Source organism: Neolamprologus multifasciatus, chromosome 19 (assembly GCF_963576455.1).
Source record: "Neolamprologus multifasciatus chromosome 19, fNeoMul1.2, whole genome shotgun sequence".
Classification (NCBI taxonomy): domain Eukaryota; kingdom Metazoa; phylum Chordata; class Actinopteri; order Cichliformes; family Cichlidae; genus Neolamprologus; species Neolamprologus multifasciatus.
In genome coordinates, this window is record NC_140457.1 from 12,709,937 (window position 1) to 12,727,645 (window position 17,709).

The 17,709-nt window shown below is 42.0% G+C and overlaps 3 protein-coding genes across 7 annotated transcripts; 1 reads left to right on the forward strand and 2 right to left on the reverse strand.

The window, feature by feature from the left end:
- Positions 1–265: 265 nt before the first annotated feature.
- gng7 (guanine nucleotide binding protein (G protein), gamma 7) lies at positions 266–8,995 on the forward strand. 4 transcript variants are annotated; one of them, XM_085142912.1, is made up of 4 exons: positions 266–396; positions 3,115–3,244; positions 4,063–4,178; positions 4,428–8,995. In XM_085142912.1, exons 3-4 carry the CDS (start codon positions 4,098–4,100, stop codon positions 4,551–4,553), a joined length of 207 nt encoding a protein of 68 aa, XP_084999038.1. In that variant the 5' UTR covers positions 266–396; positions 3,115–3,244; positions 4,063–4,097; the 3' UTR covers positions 4,554–8,995. The 4 variants fall into 4 exon arrangements, with proteins under 4 accessions (XP_084999038.1, XP_084999040.1, XP_084999041.1 ...); XM_085142914.1 differs by lacking the exon at positions 266–396 and adding an exon at positions 403–637; XM_085142915.1 differs by lacking the exon at positions 266–396 and adding an exon at positions 403–583.
- LOC146496133 (growth arrest and DNA damage-inducible protein GADD45 beta-like) lies at positions 8,550–12,911 on the reverse strand. 2 transcript variants are annotated; one of them, XM_085142910.1, is made up of 4 exons: positions 12,408–12,911; positions 11,697–11,798; positions 11,364–11,580; positions 8,550–11,177 (listed from the first exon to the last, which is right to left on the reverse strand). In XM_085142910.1, the coding sequence occupies exons 1-4, from the start codon at positions 12,443–12,445 to the stop codon at positions 11,073–11,075; spliced, it is 462 nt and encodes a 153-aa protein (XP_084999036.1). In that variant the 5' UTR covers positions 12,446–12,911; the 3' UTR covers positions 8,550–11,072. The 2 variants fall into 2 exon arrangements, with proteins under 2 accessions (XP_084999036.1, XP_084999035.1); XM_085142909.1 differs by having other exon boundaries at positions 11,697–12,911.
- A 115-nt stretch (positions 12,912–13,026) lies between these two features.
- Positions 13,027–17,615, reverse strand: LOC146496134 (interferon-induced protein 44-like). Its single transcript, XM_085142900.1, has 8 exons — positions 17,502–17,615; positions 15,429–15,922; positions 15,135–15,186; positions 14,729–14,924; positions 14,485–14,631; positions 14,215–14,386; positions 13,927–14,027; positions 13,027–13,831 (listed from the first exon to the last, which is right to left on the reverse strand). The coding sequence occupies exons 2-8, from the start codon at positions 15,907–15,909 to the stop codon at positions 13,574–13,576; spliced, it is 1,407 nt and encodes a 468-aa protein (XP_084999026.1). The 5' UTR covers positions 15,910–15,922; positions 17,502–17,615; the 3' UTR covers positions 13,027–13,573.
- Between the last annotated feature and the right edge of the window lie 94 nt (positions 17,616–17,709).

The following is a 17,709-nucleotide window of genomic DNA, read 5'->3' on the forward strand; positions in this document are numbered from 1 at the left end:
CCCAATCTACACTTTACAATACACGAGCCACTAGGAGCCCCCGTCATTTTATACATGACTTGCATTATTTATTTATTTGTGAACGTATATCTGGCAAATCTAGTCTGCCATTTAAAATTCTGTTGTTTGGAGGATACTTTCCCAGGGTATATATAGCTATAGATAATTAAAAATGCTTCCTTGGGAGCCCCTTTCTAAATCTGCTGTCACCCCATCGGATCGAGGGAGGGAGAAGGAGAGAGGGAGGAAGAGAGCAGGAGGGGGGTAGAGGAGTGGACAGGCACTGGTAACGGAGGGGGAGGCGTTTGGCTCGGTGAAAACGGGGAGTGAACGCGAAGAGAGGGTGAGAAACCAGCGGATCTGGCCCTTTAAATCACCAATACAGCACATTCGGAGGTGAGTTTGGAGATATTTGGCTATTTTTCTCCCCGTGCATAATATTTGTAGCGCCTCTGTGTGCTGCTGCAGCCCCGCATTCTCGCAACTGAGGGCGGCTGCAGCGAAAAGGGGGCTCGTCAGTGTCACGAATCCGGATTTCCCCAGCCCTTTGCCGGCAGAGAGGGTGGGGAGGACCGGGGACAGGGTCAGTGGAAGATTTCCTTCAGCTCGGCTGGACTCTGAGGACGCACGAGCCACAGTAACATGATCTTATATGCCGAGGCCGTATCAATTTGCATAATAGCGGAATATAACGGCATGCGCTCCGGTCTTGTGCTCGTTGTCGCTGGATGGGTTTATATTTGCCGGAGCTTGCCTCCCTCAAAACATGTCACCACCCTGCTCCCACGGCTAACAATCAGGGCCTATTTGCAGACCCGGAGCGGTGTAGTCTGGTATTCACTGGGATAAATATATCTGGCTTTGATATGTGCACTGTGTTTGCGCTCCCGTGCGTATTCGTCTGTATGTTGGCTCTGTTGAGTCTATGCGTTTATGTGTGTGTGGTACGTGGATAGCCACGGGAGAGAGGACATGCTGTTCTATCCATCAAAATGCCCGCATTGTGCTTTCACACGGTAGAGCAGCGAGCAGGCCCTATAGCAGAGGACATGGCTTCGTACTGTAGGCCCGATCAACGCTCAGGAGCTGCTTGGATCAATAAGGATTGATGCAGTTTTGCGCGTCTTGAGAGCCTCTGTGTGCTCGCTGGTTGAGGCCTGTCCAGCTCTGGTGGTGTTTATGCTGTCCAGGCCGAATCAAATGATCAGCTTAGTGTATATGTTTTGCTTCTGCTAAGAAGAAAGGCGTTCAGTTTGGGGCAAGAAGGGAGAGATGTGGCTGTGTTGGGGGAGAATTTCGTCTGCTGTTTTTAAAGGCTCCTCTTCTCTCGGCACGGTATGCGCCATAGGAAAAAGTTTGAAAAATCAACAGGCTGAGGAAATTAAAGAACTAGGTTAGTAGTGTCTATGAAGTGATAAATGAGTCATTTAAGTATAGCTGGTACTTTTTTCGTATGCAGCGGCTCTGCCAGTTGAAACCACCGTGGTTTACCCACTGGATAGAACAGAAAAAAAGCACACATTTGTGTTTCAAAGGTACAGCAGCTTATAACTGAAGAGGATGCAAGTGCTGCCTTCTCCTTTAATGTTAGCATGTTTGTGTCAAAGGCATGCATCAGCATGTGAACAATCCCTGCAACAAGTCTTATAGAGTTGAGTTTCTATTATATTCATATGCATATATCGCTGTGATTTAGGAGCATTCATTAAATCCTGACAGATAATGAGAAGCGTAGAATGTGTTGTGAGGGAACAGGTGTTTGTCTCTGTTTATTTGCACTTGTTATAGACACATCTGAGGGTTATCTGTTTACACAGCCATAACCAAGGGACTCACCCCCCATTGTTGGACAGAGGCCCATGTGTGTACATTATATTTTAGTTCTGGGGTCAGTATTGGGCACTTGTGGTTAAAGGGGAAAAAAAGAAATCTAGTGCCAAGTAAGGCTAGGGTCAGTATTTCTGTCTCTTACAAGCAGTTCATTTAGGAAGATTCATGTGCCACAATTTGCCAAACATGCTGCTTTTCTTTTTGCTATCTTCAGTTTCTATGTGTACTCCTAATCTAGGAATGAATCGAAATCAGTGCAACTCTTAAGTCCCGTGAGTGTCTAAATGTGAAAAGAAAAAAGACGGAAAGGAAAAAGAAATGAAGATATGTTGTTCCTGAATTAGGATTTGGGTTCAAGATTCAAGATTAGGATTAAAATTAGAATTTGGATAGAGGAAAGTCGGCAAATATCCTCATAAGTCTGTTAATACCAACGTGCAGGCAAAGACAGAATGAGAATTTGTTCAGGTGTTACAGTGGCAATCTCTAGCTTCATTCACTCTCTCTCTCTCTCTCTCTCTCTCTCTCTCTCTCTCTCTCTCTCTCTCTCTCTCTCCCTCTCTTACACACACACACACACACCCACACACACACACACACACACACACACACACACACACACACACACACACACACACACACACACAGCTTTAATTACAGACATGAATCTCTGAGAGACTCCACAGCAGGAGTAATTAAAGCAGGACTCTCCTCCTTAGAGAGGGAGACAGACAGAGACACAGACTGAGAGACCCGGCGGTAACATGCTCATTGTGATGTATTTGAGGTATGTGTTGTTCACATCTACAGAAGCAAGTTTCCTGCTGTGTTAATCTGAAGGTTTGTAGTGATTTAAAATGAGTTTGGGACCCCCCCCCCCCCCCCCCATATGACAGAATGTCCCACCACCCATTCAGAAAAGTGGTCTTACAGGTGCTTTGTGAAAGAAAATGAGGTTGTGATGATGGATATGATAGTTAATGGATATGATGAGTATGACATTTTCTTGTGTTTGAAGTAGCAGCTGTGTCATAGTAATATTTTTTATTGCAGTTTTCATATTTGCGGTCGTTATCTCACCTTTAGTTTTTATTACTTCGCTAACTCATTGCTAAAACAGTAAAACCGCTCTGTATGTGGAGATGTGGAAGTAAAATTGAAACCTATTTGTAAAAGCAAACAGAAGCAAACATTTTGAAATGTGTATGACTACTGAACTGCCTGTTTATAACGTAGCTTTATCAGCAGGCAGCTCACTTGTTTGCCCATTCTTCTTTTACACAGAGACAAGCCAATGTAAGCTCAGCCGCCGTCCAGCTCTGTCACTGTGACTGCCGTTCCTGCACTGCTCAGACCGCCTCCATCCATTCATATTAGTGTTCAGAGGGAGTCCTGTCTGCACACCATCAGTCAGGTAATACTCTGTTTGCTGTGGTCATTGTATCATGTTCCACATTCCCAGGCTGCTTAATCTGCAAAGTATCTTAAACTCGAATTTTCTTGTGAATTACCCAGTGGACTCAGGAGTCCCTGAGGCAATGGAATGTGGAATGAATTTATTTGAATGTCTGGATCACAACATTCTCAATCCCAAAGATCTCACTGAGGTTTATTACAACAACCTAATAATGTATTCCTATTTAAACATGTTGTTTGTGCAGTGTGTGAATTACATTCAGAAGACAAATATCAGATGCTGATGCGTATTAACATCTTTAATATAATGGCTTTTATTTAATTCCTTTTTTGTTAAATATCAAATTCATTTTTGATTACATTGTCGTTACACTGTTGCCTTCAATCGTCATATTATGAATTAAAATGCTGCTATGTTTCACTCTAAATTTCTGCTGCACTACTATGTGGTCACCTCGTGGTGGTGCTATAGCGCCTCAGCTGACGTTCCACACAATCCTCTTAACTGATTTAAATTTATGACCCATAACACTAAAAAGGGAATTTAAGCCATCATTTCATTTCTGATCTAATGGCAAAAAATATTACACTCTTAGTTGTGCTTTGTTTATATTTGATCCTCTGCAGGCTTTCTTTTTTGTTTGCTTTTGTGCGATTCATTTAGCAGTAAGGACAGTTTCAGGGAATAATCAGGGAATTATCTAGTACTTAAATTCACATCTCTATTAAGTATACATGAAAATAATGTTTCTTGGTCTCTGACAAATCTAGTGAAGTAAACCAAACACAACTCATTCTGTTTTTTCACTCCTTCAGTTTTCTCCTGTGTTGGTGTATTCTCATGGATCAGTATGTCTACCACTAATAATATCGCCCAGGCCAGGAAACTGGTGGAACAGCTGAGGATTGAGGCAGGGATTGAGCGCATTAAGGTAAAACAACCGCTTTCTGCTGTGTTAGCAAATGTGTGTACGTAATTATTCATACACATTTAACTGCTCTCCCTCTCTACTCATTCTTGTTCCCCCTTTGCTGCTTCTCCCTTCATTTACCCTTACAACTGTTATTTCTTCTACCTCCAATGCCCTCATTTTAAATTTCACACCTTCTTATCTATCCCCTTTTTTGCCTTCCCCCATCCCCTTCCTCCTTTTCTCTCCCTCCCCCCTCTGTCCGCTCAGGTGTCTAAAGCAGCAGCAGACCTGATGAGTTACTGTGAGCAGCACGCTCGTAGCGACCCTCTGCTGGTTGGTGTTCCCACCTCTGAAAACCCTTTCAAGGACAAGAAACCTTGCATCATCCTATAGCTGCTTCCTGCTTCTCCTACCCCTCTCATGCACACACACACAAACACACATTCTCACACACTCTTGCACATACATATACACGCTAACACATAAACGTATACTTTTGCCATTTAACTAGATCCCCTCATTTACCAAGACACACCTTGGAGCAGCCATGTCTGATCTTACAGGGCTGTCGTGCATCCATACACACTGAGAAACACACACGCTCCCAGAATCGCCACTCTGGAAAAGCGCCATACACCGGAGCAACAGCTAGGGGGATGGTATGCTGCGCTCACAGTGGCTGAGATCAGTATATCACTGAGTATGATCCAAGGTGCTTTGGTATTATTCACATATGCTGGTGAATTAACTACAAGTTTCAGCTAAAATTGAAAAGGGATTTGGACATTAATGATCGATAGGAAATCAGCATTTTCTTCTTCTTTTTTTATCGTAAAATGAGGTGTTGGTTCAAAGATGGGTAGCTGTGCCATAGGCAGGCAGTGGGAGGATGCATGTGCGAAAAAACAGAATGAGTGGTAGGCGCTAGGCCAATCGTGCCAAACTGGACCTTGTGTCCCATTAAAAGTTCAATAAATGCTTCTTTTTCTGTGGGAGATTTTTTTAAAAACGTATGAAAGCTTCATTCTTGGGTCATTTTGGAGCAACTGGCTAAAGCCTTTGCCTTTATCAGGCCATAGCATGTTCCCACCCAAACCTGTATCAACAGACCTTCTCTGCCTGTGGCCTCACAATGGCTGCCTGCAGCCTTTGGCCAAGCCTCCAGCTGTGCCAACCTGTACAAAAACTCCTTTCTAGATGCTGATCTGCTGTCACTGATTCCACTGCGGCTCATGATAGCCGCCACTGGCTGATGTCTAAGCTGATCCCAGATCTGCACCTATGAGAGCAAGCAGTGAACGGCTCTACACAGAACTCAAGCTATTAACCGCAGACGTTTACTGCATTTTTTCTTAAGAAATACTTGTTTGTGAACTCAATGTACGTTTTAGATATTTTGTTGAAGCATTACTTAACAGATAGGACAATACTTTACATTTTTTTAGATCATTTTCTTTTCACGTAGGTGTTGCCCCTGGCGGATCAGGTTTGTTTTCCTGCTTGCATTAATGAAATAACAGGATATCTGGTTGTAAGCCAGGGGTAATACCTAACCAGATCTACTGTACATCAAGCCTCCCCGTGCTTTACCCCAAGAGAGGGCGAGGCCACAGAATGATCACATCAGAGAATCAGTCTGTAAGGGACTGCAAGGCTGGAGGAGATGACCCAGACATAGAAAGTAAAAATGAAGGTGCCCTCTTCCCACCCTCTCAGCCCATATATGAGTATTTCGATTACTAGTTCTTGTAGGGTGAATAGAACGAAAATGAGAGGAGTGGGTAGTCTGAAAATAAGGAGTCACCTCTCTGTTCAAGTGGTTTACATCTTGTTTTAATGCTTTGCAATTATGGCTATTAATCAGATTACCTGCCTTCACCAGTCTAAAGATTCCAGTTTCCCCAGCATAAGAGCTCACTCTGACGTTACCCCAGCTTGGTCACAGGCTGGATCAGTAGGAGCTGGCAGTCTCCTTTCTGTGTTCCTCCTTCCTCGTCTCCTCCACAGCGCTCCTCCTGTCTGACAAACCAAACTTGATTGTAAAAACTGAAACATGAAGAAGAAAAAAATCAAGTTATGAGAAAAAAACTAAGTGTATAAACTTTCTTTCAGACATGTGCAGAAGTGATAAGTTGAAGAGTAGCTGTTTTGGCTTTCTTTTTTTTTCTTCTTTGTTTTAAGTTCTCTCCTTTCTATGGAGTCCATGGAACCTGGTCAGTTGAGTATTACCCTGTACAGTGTTTGTAAGATACAAACTCAGAACACAGATTTCCCCTCTGTGGATGTTGGATTTTTTTAGTACTACTTATTCTGTCAATCAGGATCACGTCTGTCTTTGCTTTTTCCTATTTTACGTCAATCAGGTTTTAGAGGCCTGCGATAGCTGAGGTTGGTTTCAGCCACATTTAAAACCGATGAGGATGAAGCAATGTACCGGAAACAAAAGCTGTGTTTGGTTTAGAGTCATGCCCCGTAAGAAGATGAATCAACATCGGACCTCATTACGGTGGTGCAAAACCAACCTCCTGATCTGACCTTTAACACCAAAGCTGTCCTTGTTTTTTTTTTTAGTTTTTGTTTTTTTGGGGGCAACAGGCATCTAGACCAACATGCAACACACACCTACATCCTGTGCTTTGGGTGCTTTTCAAGCTTGAATGATGTTTATCAGAGGTAAAAGGTTAATAGCTGTAAGGAGAATTGGTGAGAGAGGGGATCTTCCTTCCATCATATTTACACTTTAGCATTTAGCTGAGGGTGGGCTCATTTGGACATGGCTTATATCTGCTGACAGAGAGTCACAAGGGTTCATCCTACTAGTTTTCTGCTTTCATGTCACTTAAGGTCAGTGTGACCCAGCTGCTATACAGACTTTGGAGGTGGGTGGAAAGAGTTGTTTGCATCCACACGTGCTCATGCATACCTGGGAATGTGTGGGGTTTAGACAAATCGGCATTAGAATAATTGTAATTGTTACCTTTAGCAATTTTAAACTGTGTGAAAGGGAACAAAAGAGAATAAGCATATTTCCCAAAATGTCAAATGATTCCTTTAAAAATTCAGCTTTGTGATTAATTACCAGTTTAAATCGCTGCTTAGCATCTGTGTTTTTGCACTGTAGCCAATGGCTTATGATACAGACAAAGATAGAAGTATAGAGAGCAAGAGCTGGAGAAAGGCCATAGAGAGGGTGTGCAAGTGTGCGTGCGTGTGTGTGGGTGCTTGTGTTTGGTAGCTGAAAAGGGATGATTTGGCAGAGCAGTAGGTGGAGAGGAGAAAATAGAGGAGCGTGCAAATGTGTGCTCGTGTGCATGGTCTGTGTGTGTTTGTGCGAGTGACACAGTGCGTAAGAACGAGCAGTGCCTCCAGTGCTGCAGTGTTAGACTGTAATGTTATAGTACTGCAGTCCTGCAGTTCTAGGTCAGGGTTAGTCTGACCAGAGGAGAGGTCATGTGATACCACAAGTCAGAACAACATATATGGCTTGCACTTCCTCCTTTTCTCACTTAATCAGTCTGCATATTTTGAAGAGTGAAAAGGGGGATTGTGTCACAGGCTAAAATTGATCAGGTGAAATGTGGCAAAACAAATAATTTCATTACCACTAACGTAAGCCTTGGATACGTAAAGGAACATGTTGACATTTGAGGAAATGTGTATATTTGCTTTCTCCTGCAGCTGGTTAGCTTACCTTAAAGACAGGAAACAGGGAGAAACTCCTCTGTTCACCTGCAAAAAAAAGGCCACTTCTCAGCTCTTTTAAAGTTCTCAGTCAAGGTGTTATATCACTTTGATGTTTTGCCATTATCGCAGTGAGCCATAGAGGTGCTGGTAGACAGGTTTTGTTGCTGCTTGCCTGGCTGTTTCAAGCTGTTTATCTTTATGCTATGCTAAAGCAGGTAGCCCTAGAAGCAGATATGAGGAAAGGGATGATTGAAGAGATTATTTAGGCTGATATAAATGAACGGTGCTCTGTTTTTTTGAAAGGAACTACCTAAAGACATGTGATGGCATAGCAACAGTATTGACTTAACTCATACGTACTTATTTGGCCTGGGTTTGCTTTTCAAGGACCTGAACTATTCTAAGATGAAAGAACTGATTCCCTGTCAGTTTACAGGAATGTGATAAACACTTTCCTTTCATTTCTTTGCAAGCTAAAGTGAAAGAATTCTTGCTGCAGAGGTTTAACACAAGGAAACATACATGCATAACTTATCATCAGACAAATGCACATACACACACACACAACCACACACACAGATGTCCTGGTATTGCCGAACATATGCTATTTTTTTTTATTACTATCATTCCATCCATGGTTGGGCTTCAATCAGAGACACACAGCTTGGATTGCTGGTTTGTCTGATTGATTGGTTGTTAGTTTGCCTTATAGTGGTGTATATCATGTAAATGCTGGACTTGGAGGTGAGGGGCAGTCTTAAACAGTCTTAAAAGTGGAACACACGGCTGAAAGTGGAAATTTACTGGTGTTGTGCGCAAAAATGCAAGCCTCTCGAAATTCATTTCAGGCCTGGTGAGGAGAGCCGAGGCTCCTCCCTGTTGGACTTTCATATCAAGCTTCTCTGATTTGGCTCTGAGCCCTTCCTGAGAATCATCTTTTGTGCTCTGATCTCCTGTGTATGCATACAGTATATGTATCTTTTTGCCTTGATTGACTATGAAGAAAATATATCTATTTTTTGTAACTGTTCTCTGATGTGCCATAACTCATGTTTTCTTGCACACTGTTAATATTTTGTGGATATTGCTGTTTAAAAAAAGATGATATTGAGAAGTAGATAACATTAATAAAAAGATGATATAATAACAGACTTTTCCTGTATTGTTTTTTTATTTTGTTTTGATGTTAACATCAGTGTATTTCAAGTTTACTGGGCAGGACAAAAACATCAGATACAATACCAGTATGAGCCTCGCAGAGCTGCTGGTATAGCTGCAGAATATTAGTGTTTTTGATTATTATCTGCAGTTTATTGGTTTAAAAATGCAACTGCAACTGTACAATGCACTTGCAGAAACATGCTCTCTGGCCTACTTGGTATACGATGTGCAGAGCATGATGCATGTAAGAGAATGCATCAAACAGAGTAAACAAAGAGCAGAGCTAGGTAAAAGTCTCCCAGTTTGGTCATTTCACAGGAATTCCATTGTTGTAGCCGTCTCAGGCCTTCACTGTGCCCTTTTGAGTGTGCTTTCAACCGTCACAAGCTTGTCGCCAAGTTTCAAACTATACTTCCCATGACCCTTCTGCAAGTCACAGCCAATCAGATTTAGGCTGGATGAGCCACGGCCTTTGAGAAGACACTCCCCTCACCAGTCACTACCCTGTGTGATTGTAAACAAGTGTGAGGTCCATGTGCCTCAATATGTTCCTCTCTCCTCTAGCAGCAGACGGGGCTGTGAACAGCCATGTGAGAGCAGAGGGTGGAATAGATTGCAAAGCAGAGGGAAGATCCTGAGATTAAGCAGAGATAATAGAGGGATCAGAGGCTTCACACACACACGCGCACACACACACATTAATACACACTATGTTATTTGCATGCAACATTGTTGCAGGGCTTTAGCTGCATTATATAATGCAAAACGTACATTTTTAAAAGATTCTTGTTATGCATGTATGGAATCTGGCTTGGGAATAAATAAAAACACTTGACACGCAGGTAATGCATCTTTCCTGTAATGCTTCATTACTTCCTGACTTGTAGGGACAGTAGGTCTGCATGAGCTTGTTATGCTTGTTTTTGTGAGTTTCTGTCCCCACCCCAGTTTCATTCTCACTGACTTATGCTCACGACAATAGAAGGGGCTGGCAATGACAAAGACTTTGCCCTAAGTGTGCATGCATTTTCCATGACTTCAGCCCGAATGTAAACTGTAGTTGCGTGACTCAGCAGGTTCCATGACGCACACATGGCTTTTGTTTTGAAATCTGAGCAGAAGCCCCAGGAACAAGAAGAATTTATGAATAAAATAATTTATTTACTTAGATAACAGAGCACAAAATAGATTACAAATAACTACAAAAAAACAATACAATCAATAAATTAACAGTGTAGCCACTTTACATTAGTTATTTATCAGAAAGGCAGCACTCTTGAAGGCACAAAGAAGTTGATATTTTTACAATACATTTAAAGCTGACCTGTCTGGATCAGACAGCACAGGCATTCTGCATCATTGGGAATTTCGGATCCTGACTAAAATATATCATCCTCTGAGTCTCTTTACATTGTTTTTTCTTTTGTTTCTTCCGGTGTCAATAGGTCCTGTGTGTCTTTAACATTATTTCCATTTCAGTTTCCATGGTGACAATTCCCCAGCAGCTTTCAGTTGCTCATTTTAAGAATGCACACACTGCACACCCAGTCTTTTCTACAGAAAAATACAAGTATTGTAAATGCATACCACACATAGACATACCACACATACAAACACACACCTCTCCTCTCCTTTTCTGGGACTCTCCCAGGAATGTCTGGTACAGTTTCAGCACTGCAACATTCCTGTCCAGTCAAACAAACAAGACTTCCAGGTATAAGATGGGTGTGGATGTGTTCCTTTCAAAACTACTACTCCTCTTAATGTTTACTATGTCACACCCCATAGACATTGTGAGCACCCAGAGAGCAACACAAAACAGATTGTGTTTTGATGGCATTGTAAAAACATTGTGACTTTTCTCTCTGTATCTTTTGCACAAGTACAGATTCTAGAAACCAGTGTCCAGTCCAGCTGTTTCACTAGTCTTTGAGTGGGAGTCCATGGTTTTGCTGGTCATTAAGGATAGTGGACTGGAGCGGCTACACTCCAGGTCATCCCTGCTTGAGCATAAAGATCCTTCAGTGTATCAGTATCTGGCCACAAAAGTTCCTGTATGCAGACCCTTCAGCGTTCCTGCAGGACTAGTTCAGGCACCCACTGGTCAAGGCGCCGACTCTCCTGGCAGTAGGTCCCCACTTCCTGCAGTCTGCAGTGCTCTGCCTGAGGATTCTGTGTGGGAGAAAAAAAGAATCATGTTCAGCGTTCAATTTAAATTGAACCTGCAAAGTAAGAGTAAAAATCACAAGGCAATGACAAAGAAAAGGTGCAATATCTTAGCTGAAAATTGTGCATGAAAAAGATCACCATCTGCCTTTCAGTTACATAAGAGGTAGCCACTATGCTGAGTCAACACACCGTAACCAGCATGCAGTGAAGGTCTCTGTGCTCTTCCTGGTTCCTGTTGGCATCCACAGCTCCCAGCAGCCGCTGGAGTCGCTGAAACCCAGAGACTCGCAAGATGGTGATGCCGCTGTCGCAGCAGAAGGACTGTAGCAACGTGAAGTGGATCTGCAGCGCCACATCGTTTTCATCGTCGGCTGCCAGCACGCATAGCACCACGCTGTCTGGATCTCTGAGGGGGAAGAGAAAAGAAATAAAATGAGGAAAAACCTGTATTCACATGTCTGGGATGATCAGTTTGGGCAATGAGAAGAGAAGCACAAACCAAAATTAATACTTTCAACTCACACATTAAGAAGCTTGGCTGATTCATAAATGCCAACAGTGAGACAGCCTTGTTTCTGAGCAGTTACCAGCAACTCTTCCAGAGCCAGACCTACAGACTGCATCCTAAGGGATAAGGACATGACATTTAGCCTTTTGTATTCTGCAATATGACAAAACATTAGTGGTATTAAATATATGCTGTACTGCTTCAAAAATTCCCTCTGCCATATTAAATGAATTAAAAGTCGTTAGAACACTGAAATACAAGCTCAGATCAGTTTCATTATCAGTTTCATGCATGGGGATGATTGTGGTGATATAAAACAAGCCATAAATGCGCATTTTACAGTTTCAAGGAATTTCGCTGCATGTTGTGCAACGTGCATGCGTAGTATTGTGTATGCCAGTACAAAGATATTAATACTGAGGTCTTATGACTCATAATAATTCATGCATAATCTCTGGATTTTGGCTTTTACGCGCACGCGGGTGTCAAACTTTGACAGCACAGAAAAGATTGTAACATTTTATGCACCCAGATGTTAAATAACAGAAAGTCTCTGCGTTCCGGTCTCAAATCAAAGCTTTCAAAAAAGCACTTTAATTACATCAGCCTAAGCAATCCACACAACGGACGGGTCAAAGGACGATCAACATACCCTTCCAGCACATGATCACGCACATGCACATGCTGAACCAACATAAAAATAGAACTGAAGCAAGAAATCTTACTTGTTCTCGATGGAAGCAAAGCTTTCTTCGGGAATCATGATTTCAAATTAAAAACCGATCCCACTGCGTAAATGCGTGACAACTGCCGGTGTACCAAAGTTATGCCAGTCTCTTCTGCGTTTGTTGTTGGCAACGTTGCGTCACTTTTATAGTGAAGCTAGAAGGTGGGCGGCACCGAAACTAGGCGAGTTTTGCAATTGGCTCAAAGGAAAACCAACATATTTTCTTGTCATGTGGCCTCGTGGGTTTGTATGGTTACAGTGAGTGATGACTTTACGGGACAAAAGTACACTTGTCATTCTGACATAACTGGCATTGTGCATAAACAAATACATGCATCTGTTCAAGTGAAATGATCCAACTAGCTCCCGTGTTGGACTATGAGATAAAATTGTGTAATAAGAGCCTCACCTTTTCATAACAACGTCTTTACAGATGTGATTATGTAATTATGACTGACATCTAGTGGCTGAATGAAGGGGGAACGTCTATGTAACCCTCCTACTACTGTAAGACTGCAGCCATGCATATAAAGCAAGCAAGCAATTCGTAGAAATATATCATCAGTAAAAATGGACCTAGAGTCAAATTTGCTATATGTAACAAACTGAAATAAAGCATATGATAAAGCATATTGACTTTCTCTGTTGTCCTTTATTTTTATTTTTTTACACAATAAGAGCAGGACAAGAATGAATATATTTGCAAATTAATATTTTCAGAATATCCAAGTTAATTAAAATAAAAGACGTGCACACAACAGACTCTGCTTCTAAGGATCTGAAACTCAAGCTTGACTTAAGGATCTACCTCAAAGCTGATCAGGACCCATGATTGGATCACGTGGCATCTGTTAATGACTTTAATTGAGCTCAATGATTTTAGCTTCAGAGCACAAAAATATAGCACTTTGACCCAGTGGCTTTTAGCTGAGAGAAAGCAGCATGCAACGTGCTGGCACATCTTTGCAGACATGAAATGAACAGTGAATATTTATAAATGTTTTTACTGTTTCACTCATGAAACAAATATAGTTTCAGTTTGCCTACAATACAAGGGTTTTACTTTAAGATAATTTGTTGCAACCCTCTTGGAGAACCTAATTAATTGATCATTTTGAAAAGGTCTGAATTGAAATGGTTTGGGACACTTATATGTTTTGAATTTCAAATAATCTGATGTTCTCTCTGTTCTCGAAAATCAGGGCGGGAAATATCACTGGATCTGTAAAGCTCCATCTGATCATTCCCTTCCTGAATTTCAGCCTGGTTCTCAAAAAAGCTGTCTGCAAAGTTCAGCATGTGCTGCACAGCACCAAACAGTAGAGTGTCAGTGTCCTGGTCCAGGTCCAGCTCCTCACTGTAGTTCTTCACTGGTAGTATACAGGATAACGGGATGCCCAGAGCATCACTCAGCTCACTCGCCTGATTACACAGATAACACAGGTACACAGATTAAATGAGCATTGTTGTCATGTCAAATTTTGACCTGCTACTGTAAATGCATCTAAAAACATCACCTTCTTCCGGATGTAAAAACTGCGATAAACATTCTTCAAGTCTTCCGCCACCAGTGGACAGGCCTCGTCTACTTTAGTCATCAGCAACAGCTGAGGAATTCCTTTGAGGGGCCGGAAATACAAATCATGACTGAAACAGTTTACTGACACCAAGAAAAGGGTTACCCTTTGTTGTATTTCCTTAATATAGCCTTACATATTTACATATATATAAAACTGCATGCTGCACGTGCTGTTTTCAATGTTTTCTAAAAAAAAAAAAAAAAAATCAAAAGATTTTCTGCTGACCCAGCTGATTAGTCTTTTTCCGGATGGCACAAAGTTTTTCCAGCATTTTCTGGCTGAGAATAGAGACATTGCAGGTGTCGACTACATAAACCACACAGTGAATCCTGTCACTCAGAGTCACATGCTTCTTATAGCCAGGAGCATCTGTTAGGATAGGGCCAGATGTGCTAAACTGAAGTACAAGAAAAACATAGTTGTTACTCATCAATCAGCTGCCTACATTTTTTGTATTTAATCGTTTACTATTTAATCAGTTAACATGAAATGCACCTGGTAGCGATCCATGATGTGACCTTTATAGATGTTGACCAAGTCCTCAATGTCCAAACCACCATTTTCCTCCAGCCCCATTGTGTCACAGAGGATCAGTGGGACGACGCAACCACCTTTCCCTGCCTTGATGGTGTAAGTGCGAAACTACAGAAAAGATAGAAAATGTCATTTAATGGGAAAACACTGTACATTACAGGTAGAGCATGCAGATTCAGTTATACAAAAAATCCTGTGCCAGTACCTGAGTGGTCACACTCTCCCCCGCTGTGCCAGCGATGGCCTGGGAAGTCATGTTGCCTCGAAATGCTGAGTTGATGGAGTTAAAGAAGCTGGACTTGCCTGCTCCAATCGGGCCTACCAACAACACACGGGCTTGGTGTAATGTTTTGATGTCAGGCTTATAGTCCAGGATGGCCTTCATCAGTTGCTGTTTTTGTCTAGAAGAAAGAAAATGTACCCACACCACCCAGAGTGCAAGCATAAAAAAGTTTACATGATGACAAGCTAAAAAAGATATGACATAACCTTATACTGATGATGAACATATGATGGACAATTTAGTTTTTCTTAGAATTACAAAATCCAAACATAAATGTATATATTTTACACAAACACCACCAATAACTGTGCTGCAGGTTTCTACATACTCAGCTGTCCAGTTGATGTTCCTCCAGGGCTTGGGCAAGAGATTTTCTAGGTCTATAAGTGAAAAATCGATTAATAAGAACAGGATCACTTTTTAATCATATCAATATTAATTCTCTAGAAAATGCACAGTAAAATTACAAGCCTTGGTTTAAGCATAAGCTCATGAGTGCACATGGCCATTTCTGCAAGTAGATGAGCACGTTTCTTAATGGTCATGAAATGTCTGTTTTGAAAGTATAACCATGGGAGACATCTTTTTAATTCTATAAAACTCAGGGATTACTTTTACACACCTTCAACTCGATACACCTCGAACTCTGTCAGTGTCAAGTCATTTCCATGCATATCTGCAGCCTGAAAGTTGAAGCCTGTGCCTGGATTTGACTGCACTTCAGGTTTGTCATCATGCAAGAAAACCAGAGCACCGTAATTTGGACCGGTGCCTCCATCAGTGAAAGCACACTGCCCGATGATAGCTGCTACCCTCAGTGGTTTGTTTCTCTCAGCACTGATGCTGTAGAGAAATGTCTTCTCATCATTGACACCCTCTCCACCTTGAGTGTAATCTTTGGAGGTGTAGGCTCCATAGATGAACCCAGCAGCATTGTAGGCTACAATAACGGTGGGCCCTTGATTGTCACAGTGTTTGTGGAAGACATCAGCAGTGAACCCATGGATGCTGGCTTTGTGGAGCAGATGGAGTTTGACACGGCGGAAAAGAGAGAGGAGCTGCTTCTCCTGATCCTTAGACAAGGCGGATTTCATTGCTGCCATGATGGGAAATCACCTGATGATGTAGACAGATCAGATCAAGTTTAACAAGTTATCTCAGAAAACCACAACTGCTCATGCAGATGTTATAACCTGTGACCATTTATATAAAATATTATAAAGGTTCTTTCATGTAAACCTGCAAGTGAATCATCCCACCCCCACCTTACTGAAAACTCTTTTGCTTGTGAAACACTTTCTTTTTGAAGGGCACGTTTGCTGTCTTTTATTAAAACATGTAAAATACAATCACCACTAGCCCACATAGAAAAATTGGTATGGCCCGGATCTGGCCCACACAATGTGCTTATACATGGCCCACATGCCGCAAAGGATGACAGGCCTTTGGTGGCCCAGATCTGGTTTGCCAGATGTGGCCCACACAAAGCCAGTTGCAGAGACACTGGTGGTCCTGTGCTGGCCCAGAGCAGTTTCAGCTCTGGCCCCAGATCTCAGCCTAATGTGTACCTTAATTAAGCCATGTAATAACAACATGTGCCAGAACATGCAAAACAGTGCAAAAACAACATGATGAAACTGTGTTCAGACAGTGAATGGACTGATTCTTATATAGCGCTTCTCTACTCTCCCAGATTACTCAAGGTGCTCTATACAACATGCCACATTCACACAGTTTCTCTAAACTGAGAGCTTCCTAACTACATTCATACACATTCACACTCTTGACATACAGACTGGAGGAGCCAGGGATCGAACCACTTACCTTGTGATCAGTAGATAACCTGCTCTACCTCCTGAGCTACAGCCACCCACTAAACTGTAAACTGTCCATCACTAGGTTCTGGATAAAGTGTACACTCACAAACTTGCATTTGAAACGTTGGCTACCATAGCAGTATAATATTGCAACATGGCATTTGTGTCTTCTAACTAAAATAGGAATATAGGAGCATAAATAGTGTCATCATTGCCAGACCTGGCCCACATCTGGTTGACATACACCCTGCCATGACACTGACACTGGTCAGTCAGAAGTGCCAGCTTACTTTACTTTAAAGTAATGCTCTGAGAATTTGGGGTTTTATTTATCTGACTTCACTTTTCCTAGTTTTCATATTTGCAGTCAGGAGAAAATATGTTAATTTATAATAATGGATTGGATTTATATAGCGCTTTTCAAGCGTTAGGGCGCTTTACAATGCCACTATTCATTCACTCTCACATTCACACACTGGTGAAGGCAAGCTACAGTTGTAGCCACAGCTGCCCTGACTGACAGAAGCGAGGGTGCCATATCGGCCCCCTCTGGTGGACAACGACCAGGACAGAGAGCCCGGGGATCGAACCGGCCTTCCTTCCAGATGCGCTTCCCAACCCCCTTAGCCACGGTCGCCCCGTTTTCAGCTACCAATTTTATTATGCAGGATAATCAACATAGAAAACATTTCATGTTTGATTCTCAAACAAGAAATATAATGTAAGAAACATTTTCTCAGACAAACAGAAACCAAAAGTAAAACCACCTTCAAGAAATCCGCTGAAGTCATACTTGCAGCAGAAAGTTGTGAGCGCATAGACATGCTGCTGCATATGCGTACTGTGGATGAAGTTAGATGTTATCAAACCAAACTCACCTTCAGAAGACAAACTGATGCACGAAAAATACAGTCTGTGGTTTAATGTGTGCTGTGGAGGTTCAAACAGGAATGAAAGTAAAAGTAAACCTTTTTTCTTTGTCCCTGTTGTGATTGGTCACATTGGCTGTGACCAAAGGCTGTAAAATGACTGCAACCAATAAGACTTGACATGAAACATGATTCTTCTGTGATAGAGTTTTGCAGT

Excerpts from the sequence above, each read along its gene's own strand:
- LOC146496133 (XM_085142909.1), bottom strand. The coding sequence starts at position 11,854 with ATGTTTTGTCATATTGCAGAATACAAAAGGCTAAATGTCATGTCCTTA. Across the intron at positions 11,581-11,696 it reads TCAGCCAAGCTTCTTAATGT|AGATCCAGACAGCGTGGTGC; the intron begins GTGAGTTGAAAG and ends CTTCCCCCTCAG. Across the intron at positions 11,178-11,363 it reads TTCACTGCATGCTGGTTACG|AATCCTCAGGCAGAGCACTG; the intron begins GTGTGTTGACTC and ends TCTCCCACACAG.
- LOC146496134 (XM_085142900.1), bottom strand. The coding sequence starts at position 15,909 with ATGGCAGCAATGAAATCCGCCTTGTCTAAGGATCAGGAGAAGCAGCTC. Across the intron at positions 14,925-15,134 it reads AACATCAACTGGACAGCTGA|ACAAAAACAGCAACTGATGA; the intron begins GTATGTAGAAAC and ends TCTTTCTTCTAG. Across the intron at positions 13,832-13,926 it reads GTTTTTACATCCGGAAGAAG|GCGAGTGAGCTGAGTGATGC; the intron begins GTGATGTTTTTA and ends CTGTGTAATCAG.
- gng7 (XM_085142912.1), top strand. The coding sequence starts at position 4,098 with ATGTCTACCACTAATAATATCGCCCAGGCCAGGAAACTGGTGGAACAG. Across the intron at positions 4,179-4,427 it reads CAGGGATTGAGCGCATTAAG|GTGTCTAAAGCAGCAGCAGA; the intron begins GTAAAACAACCG and ends CTGTCCGCTCAG.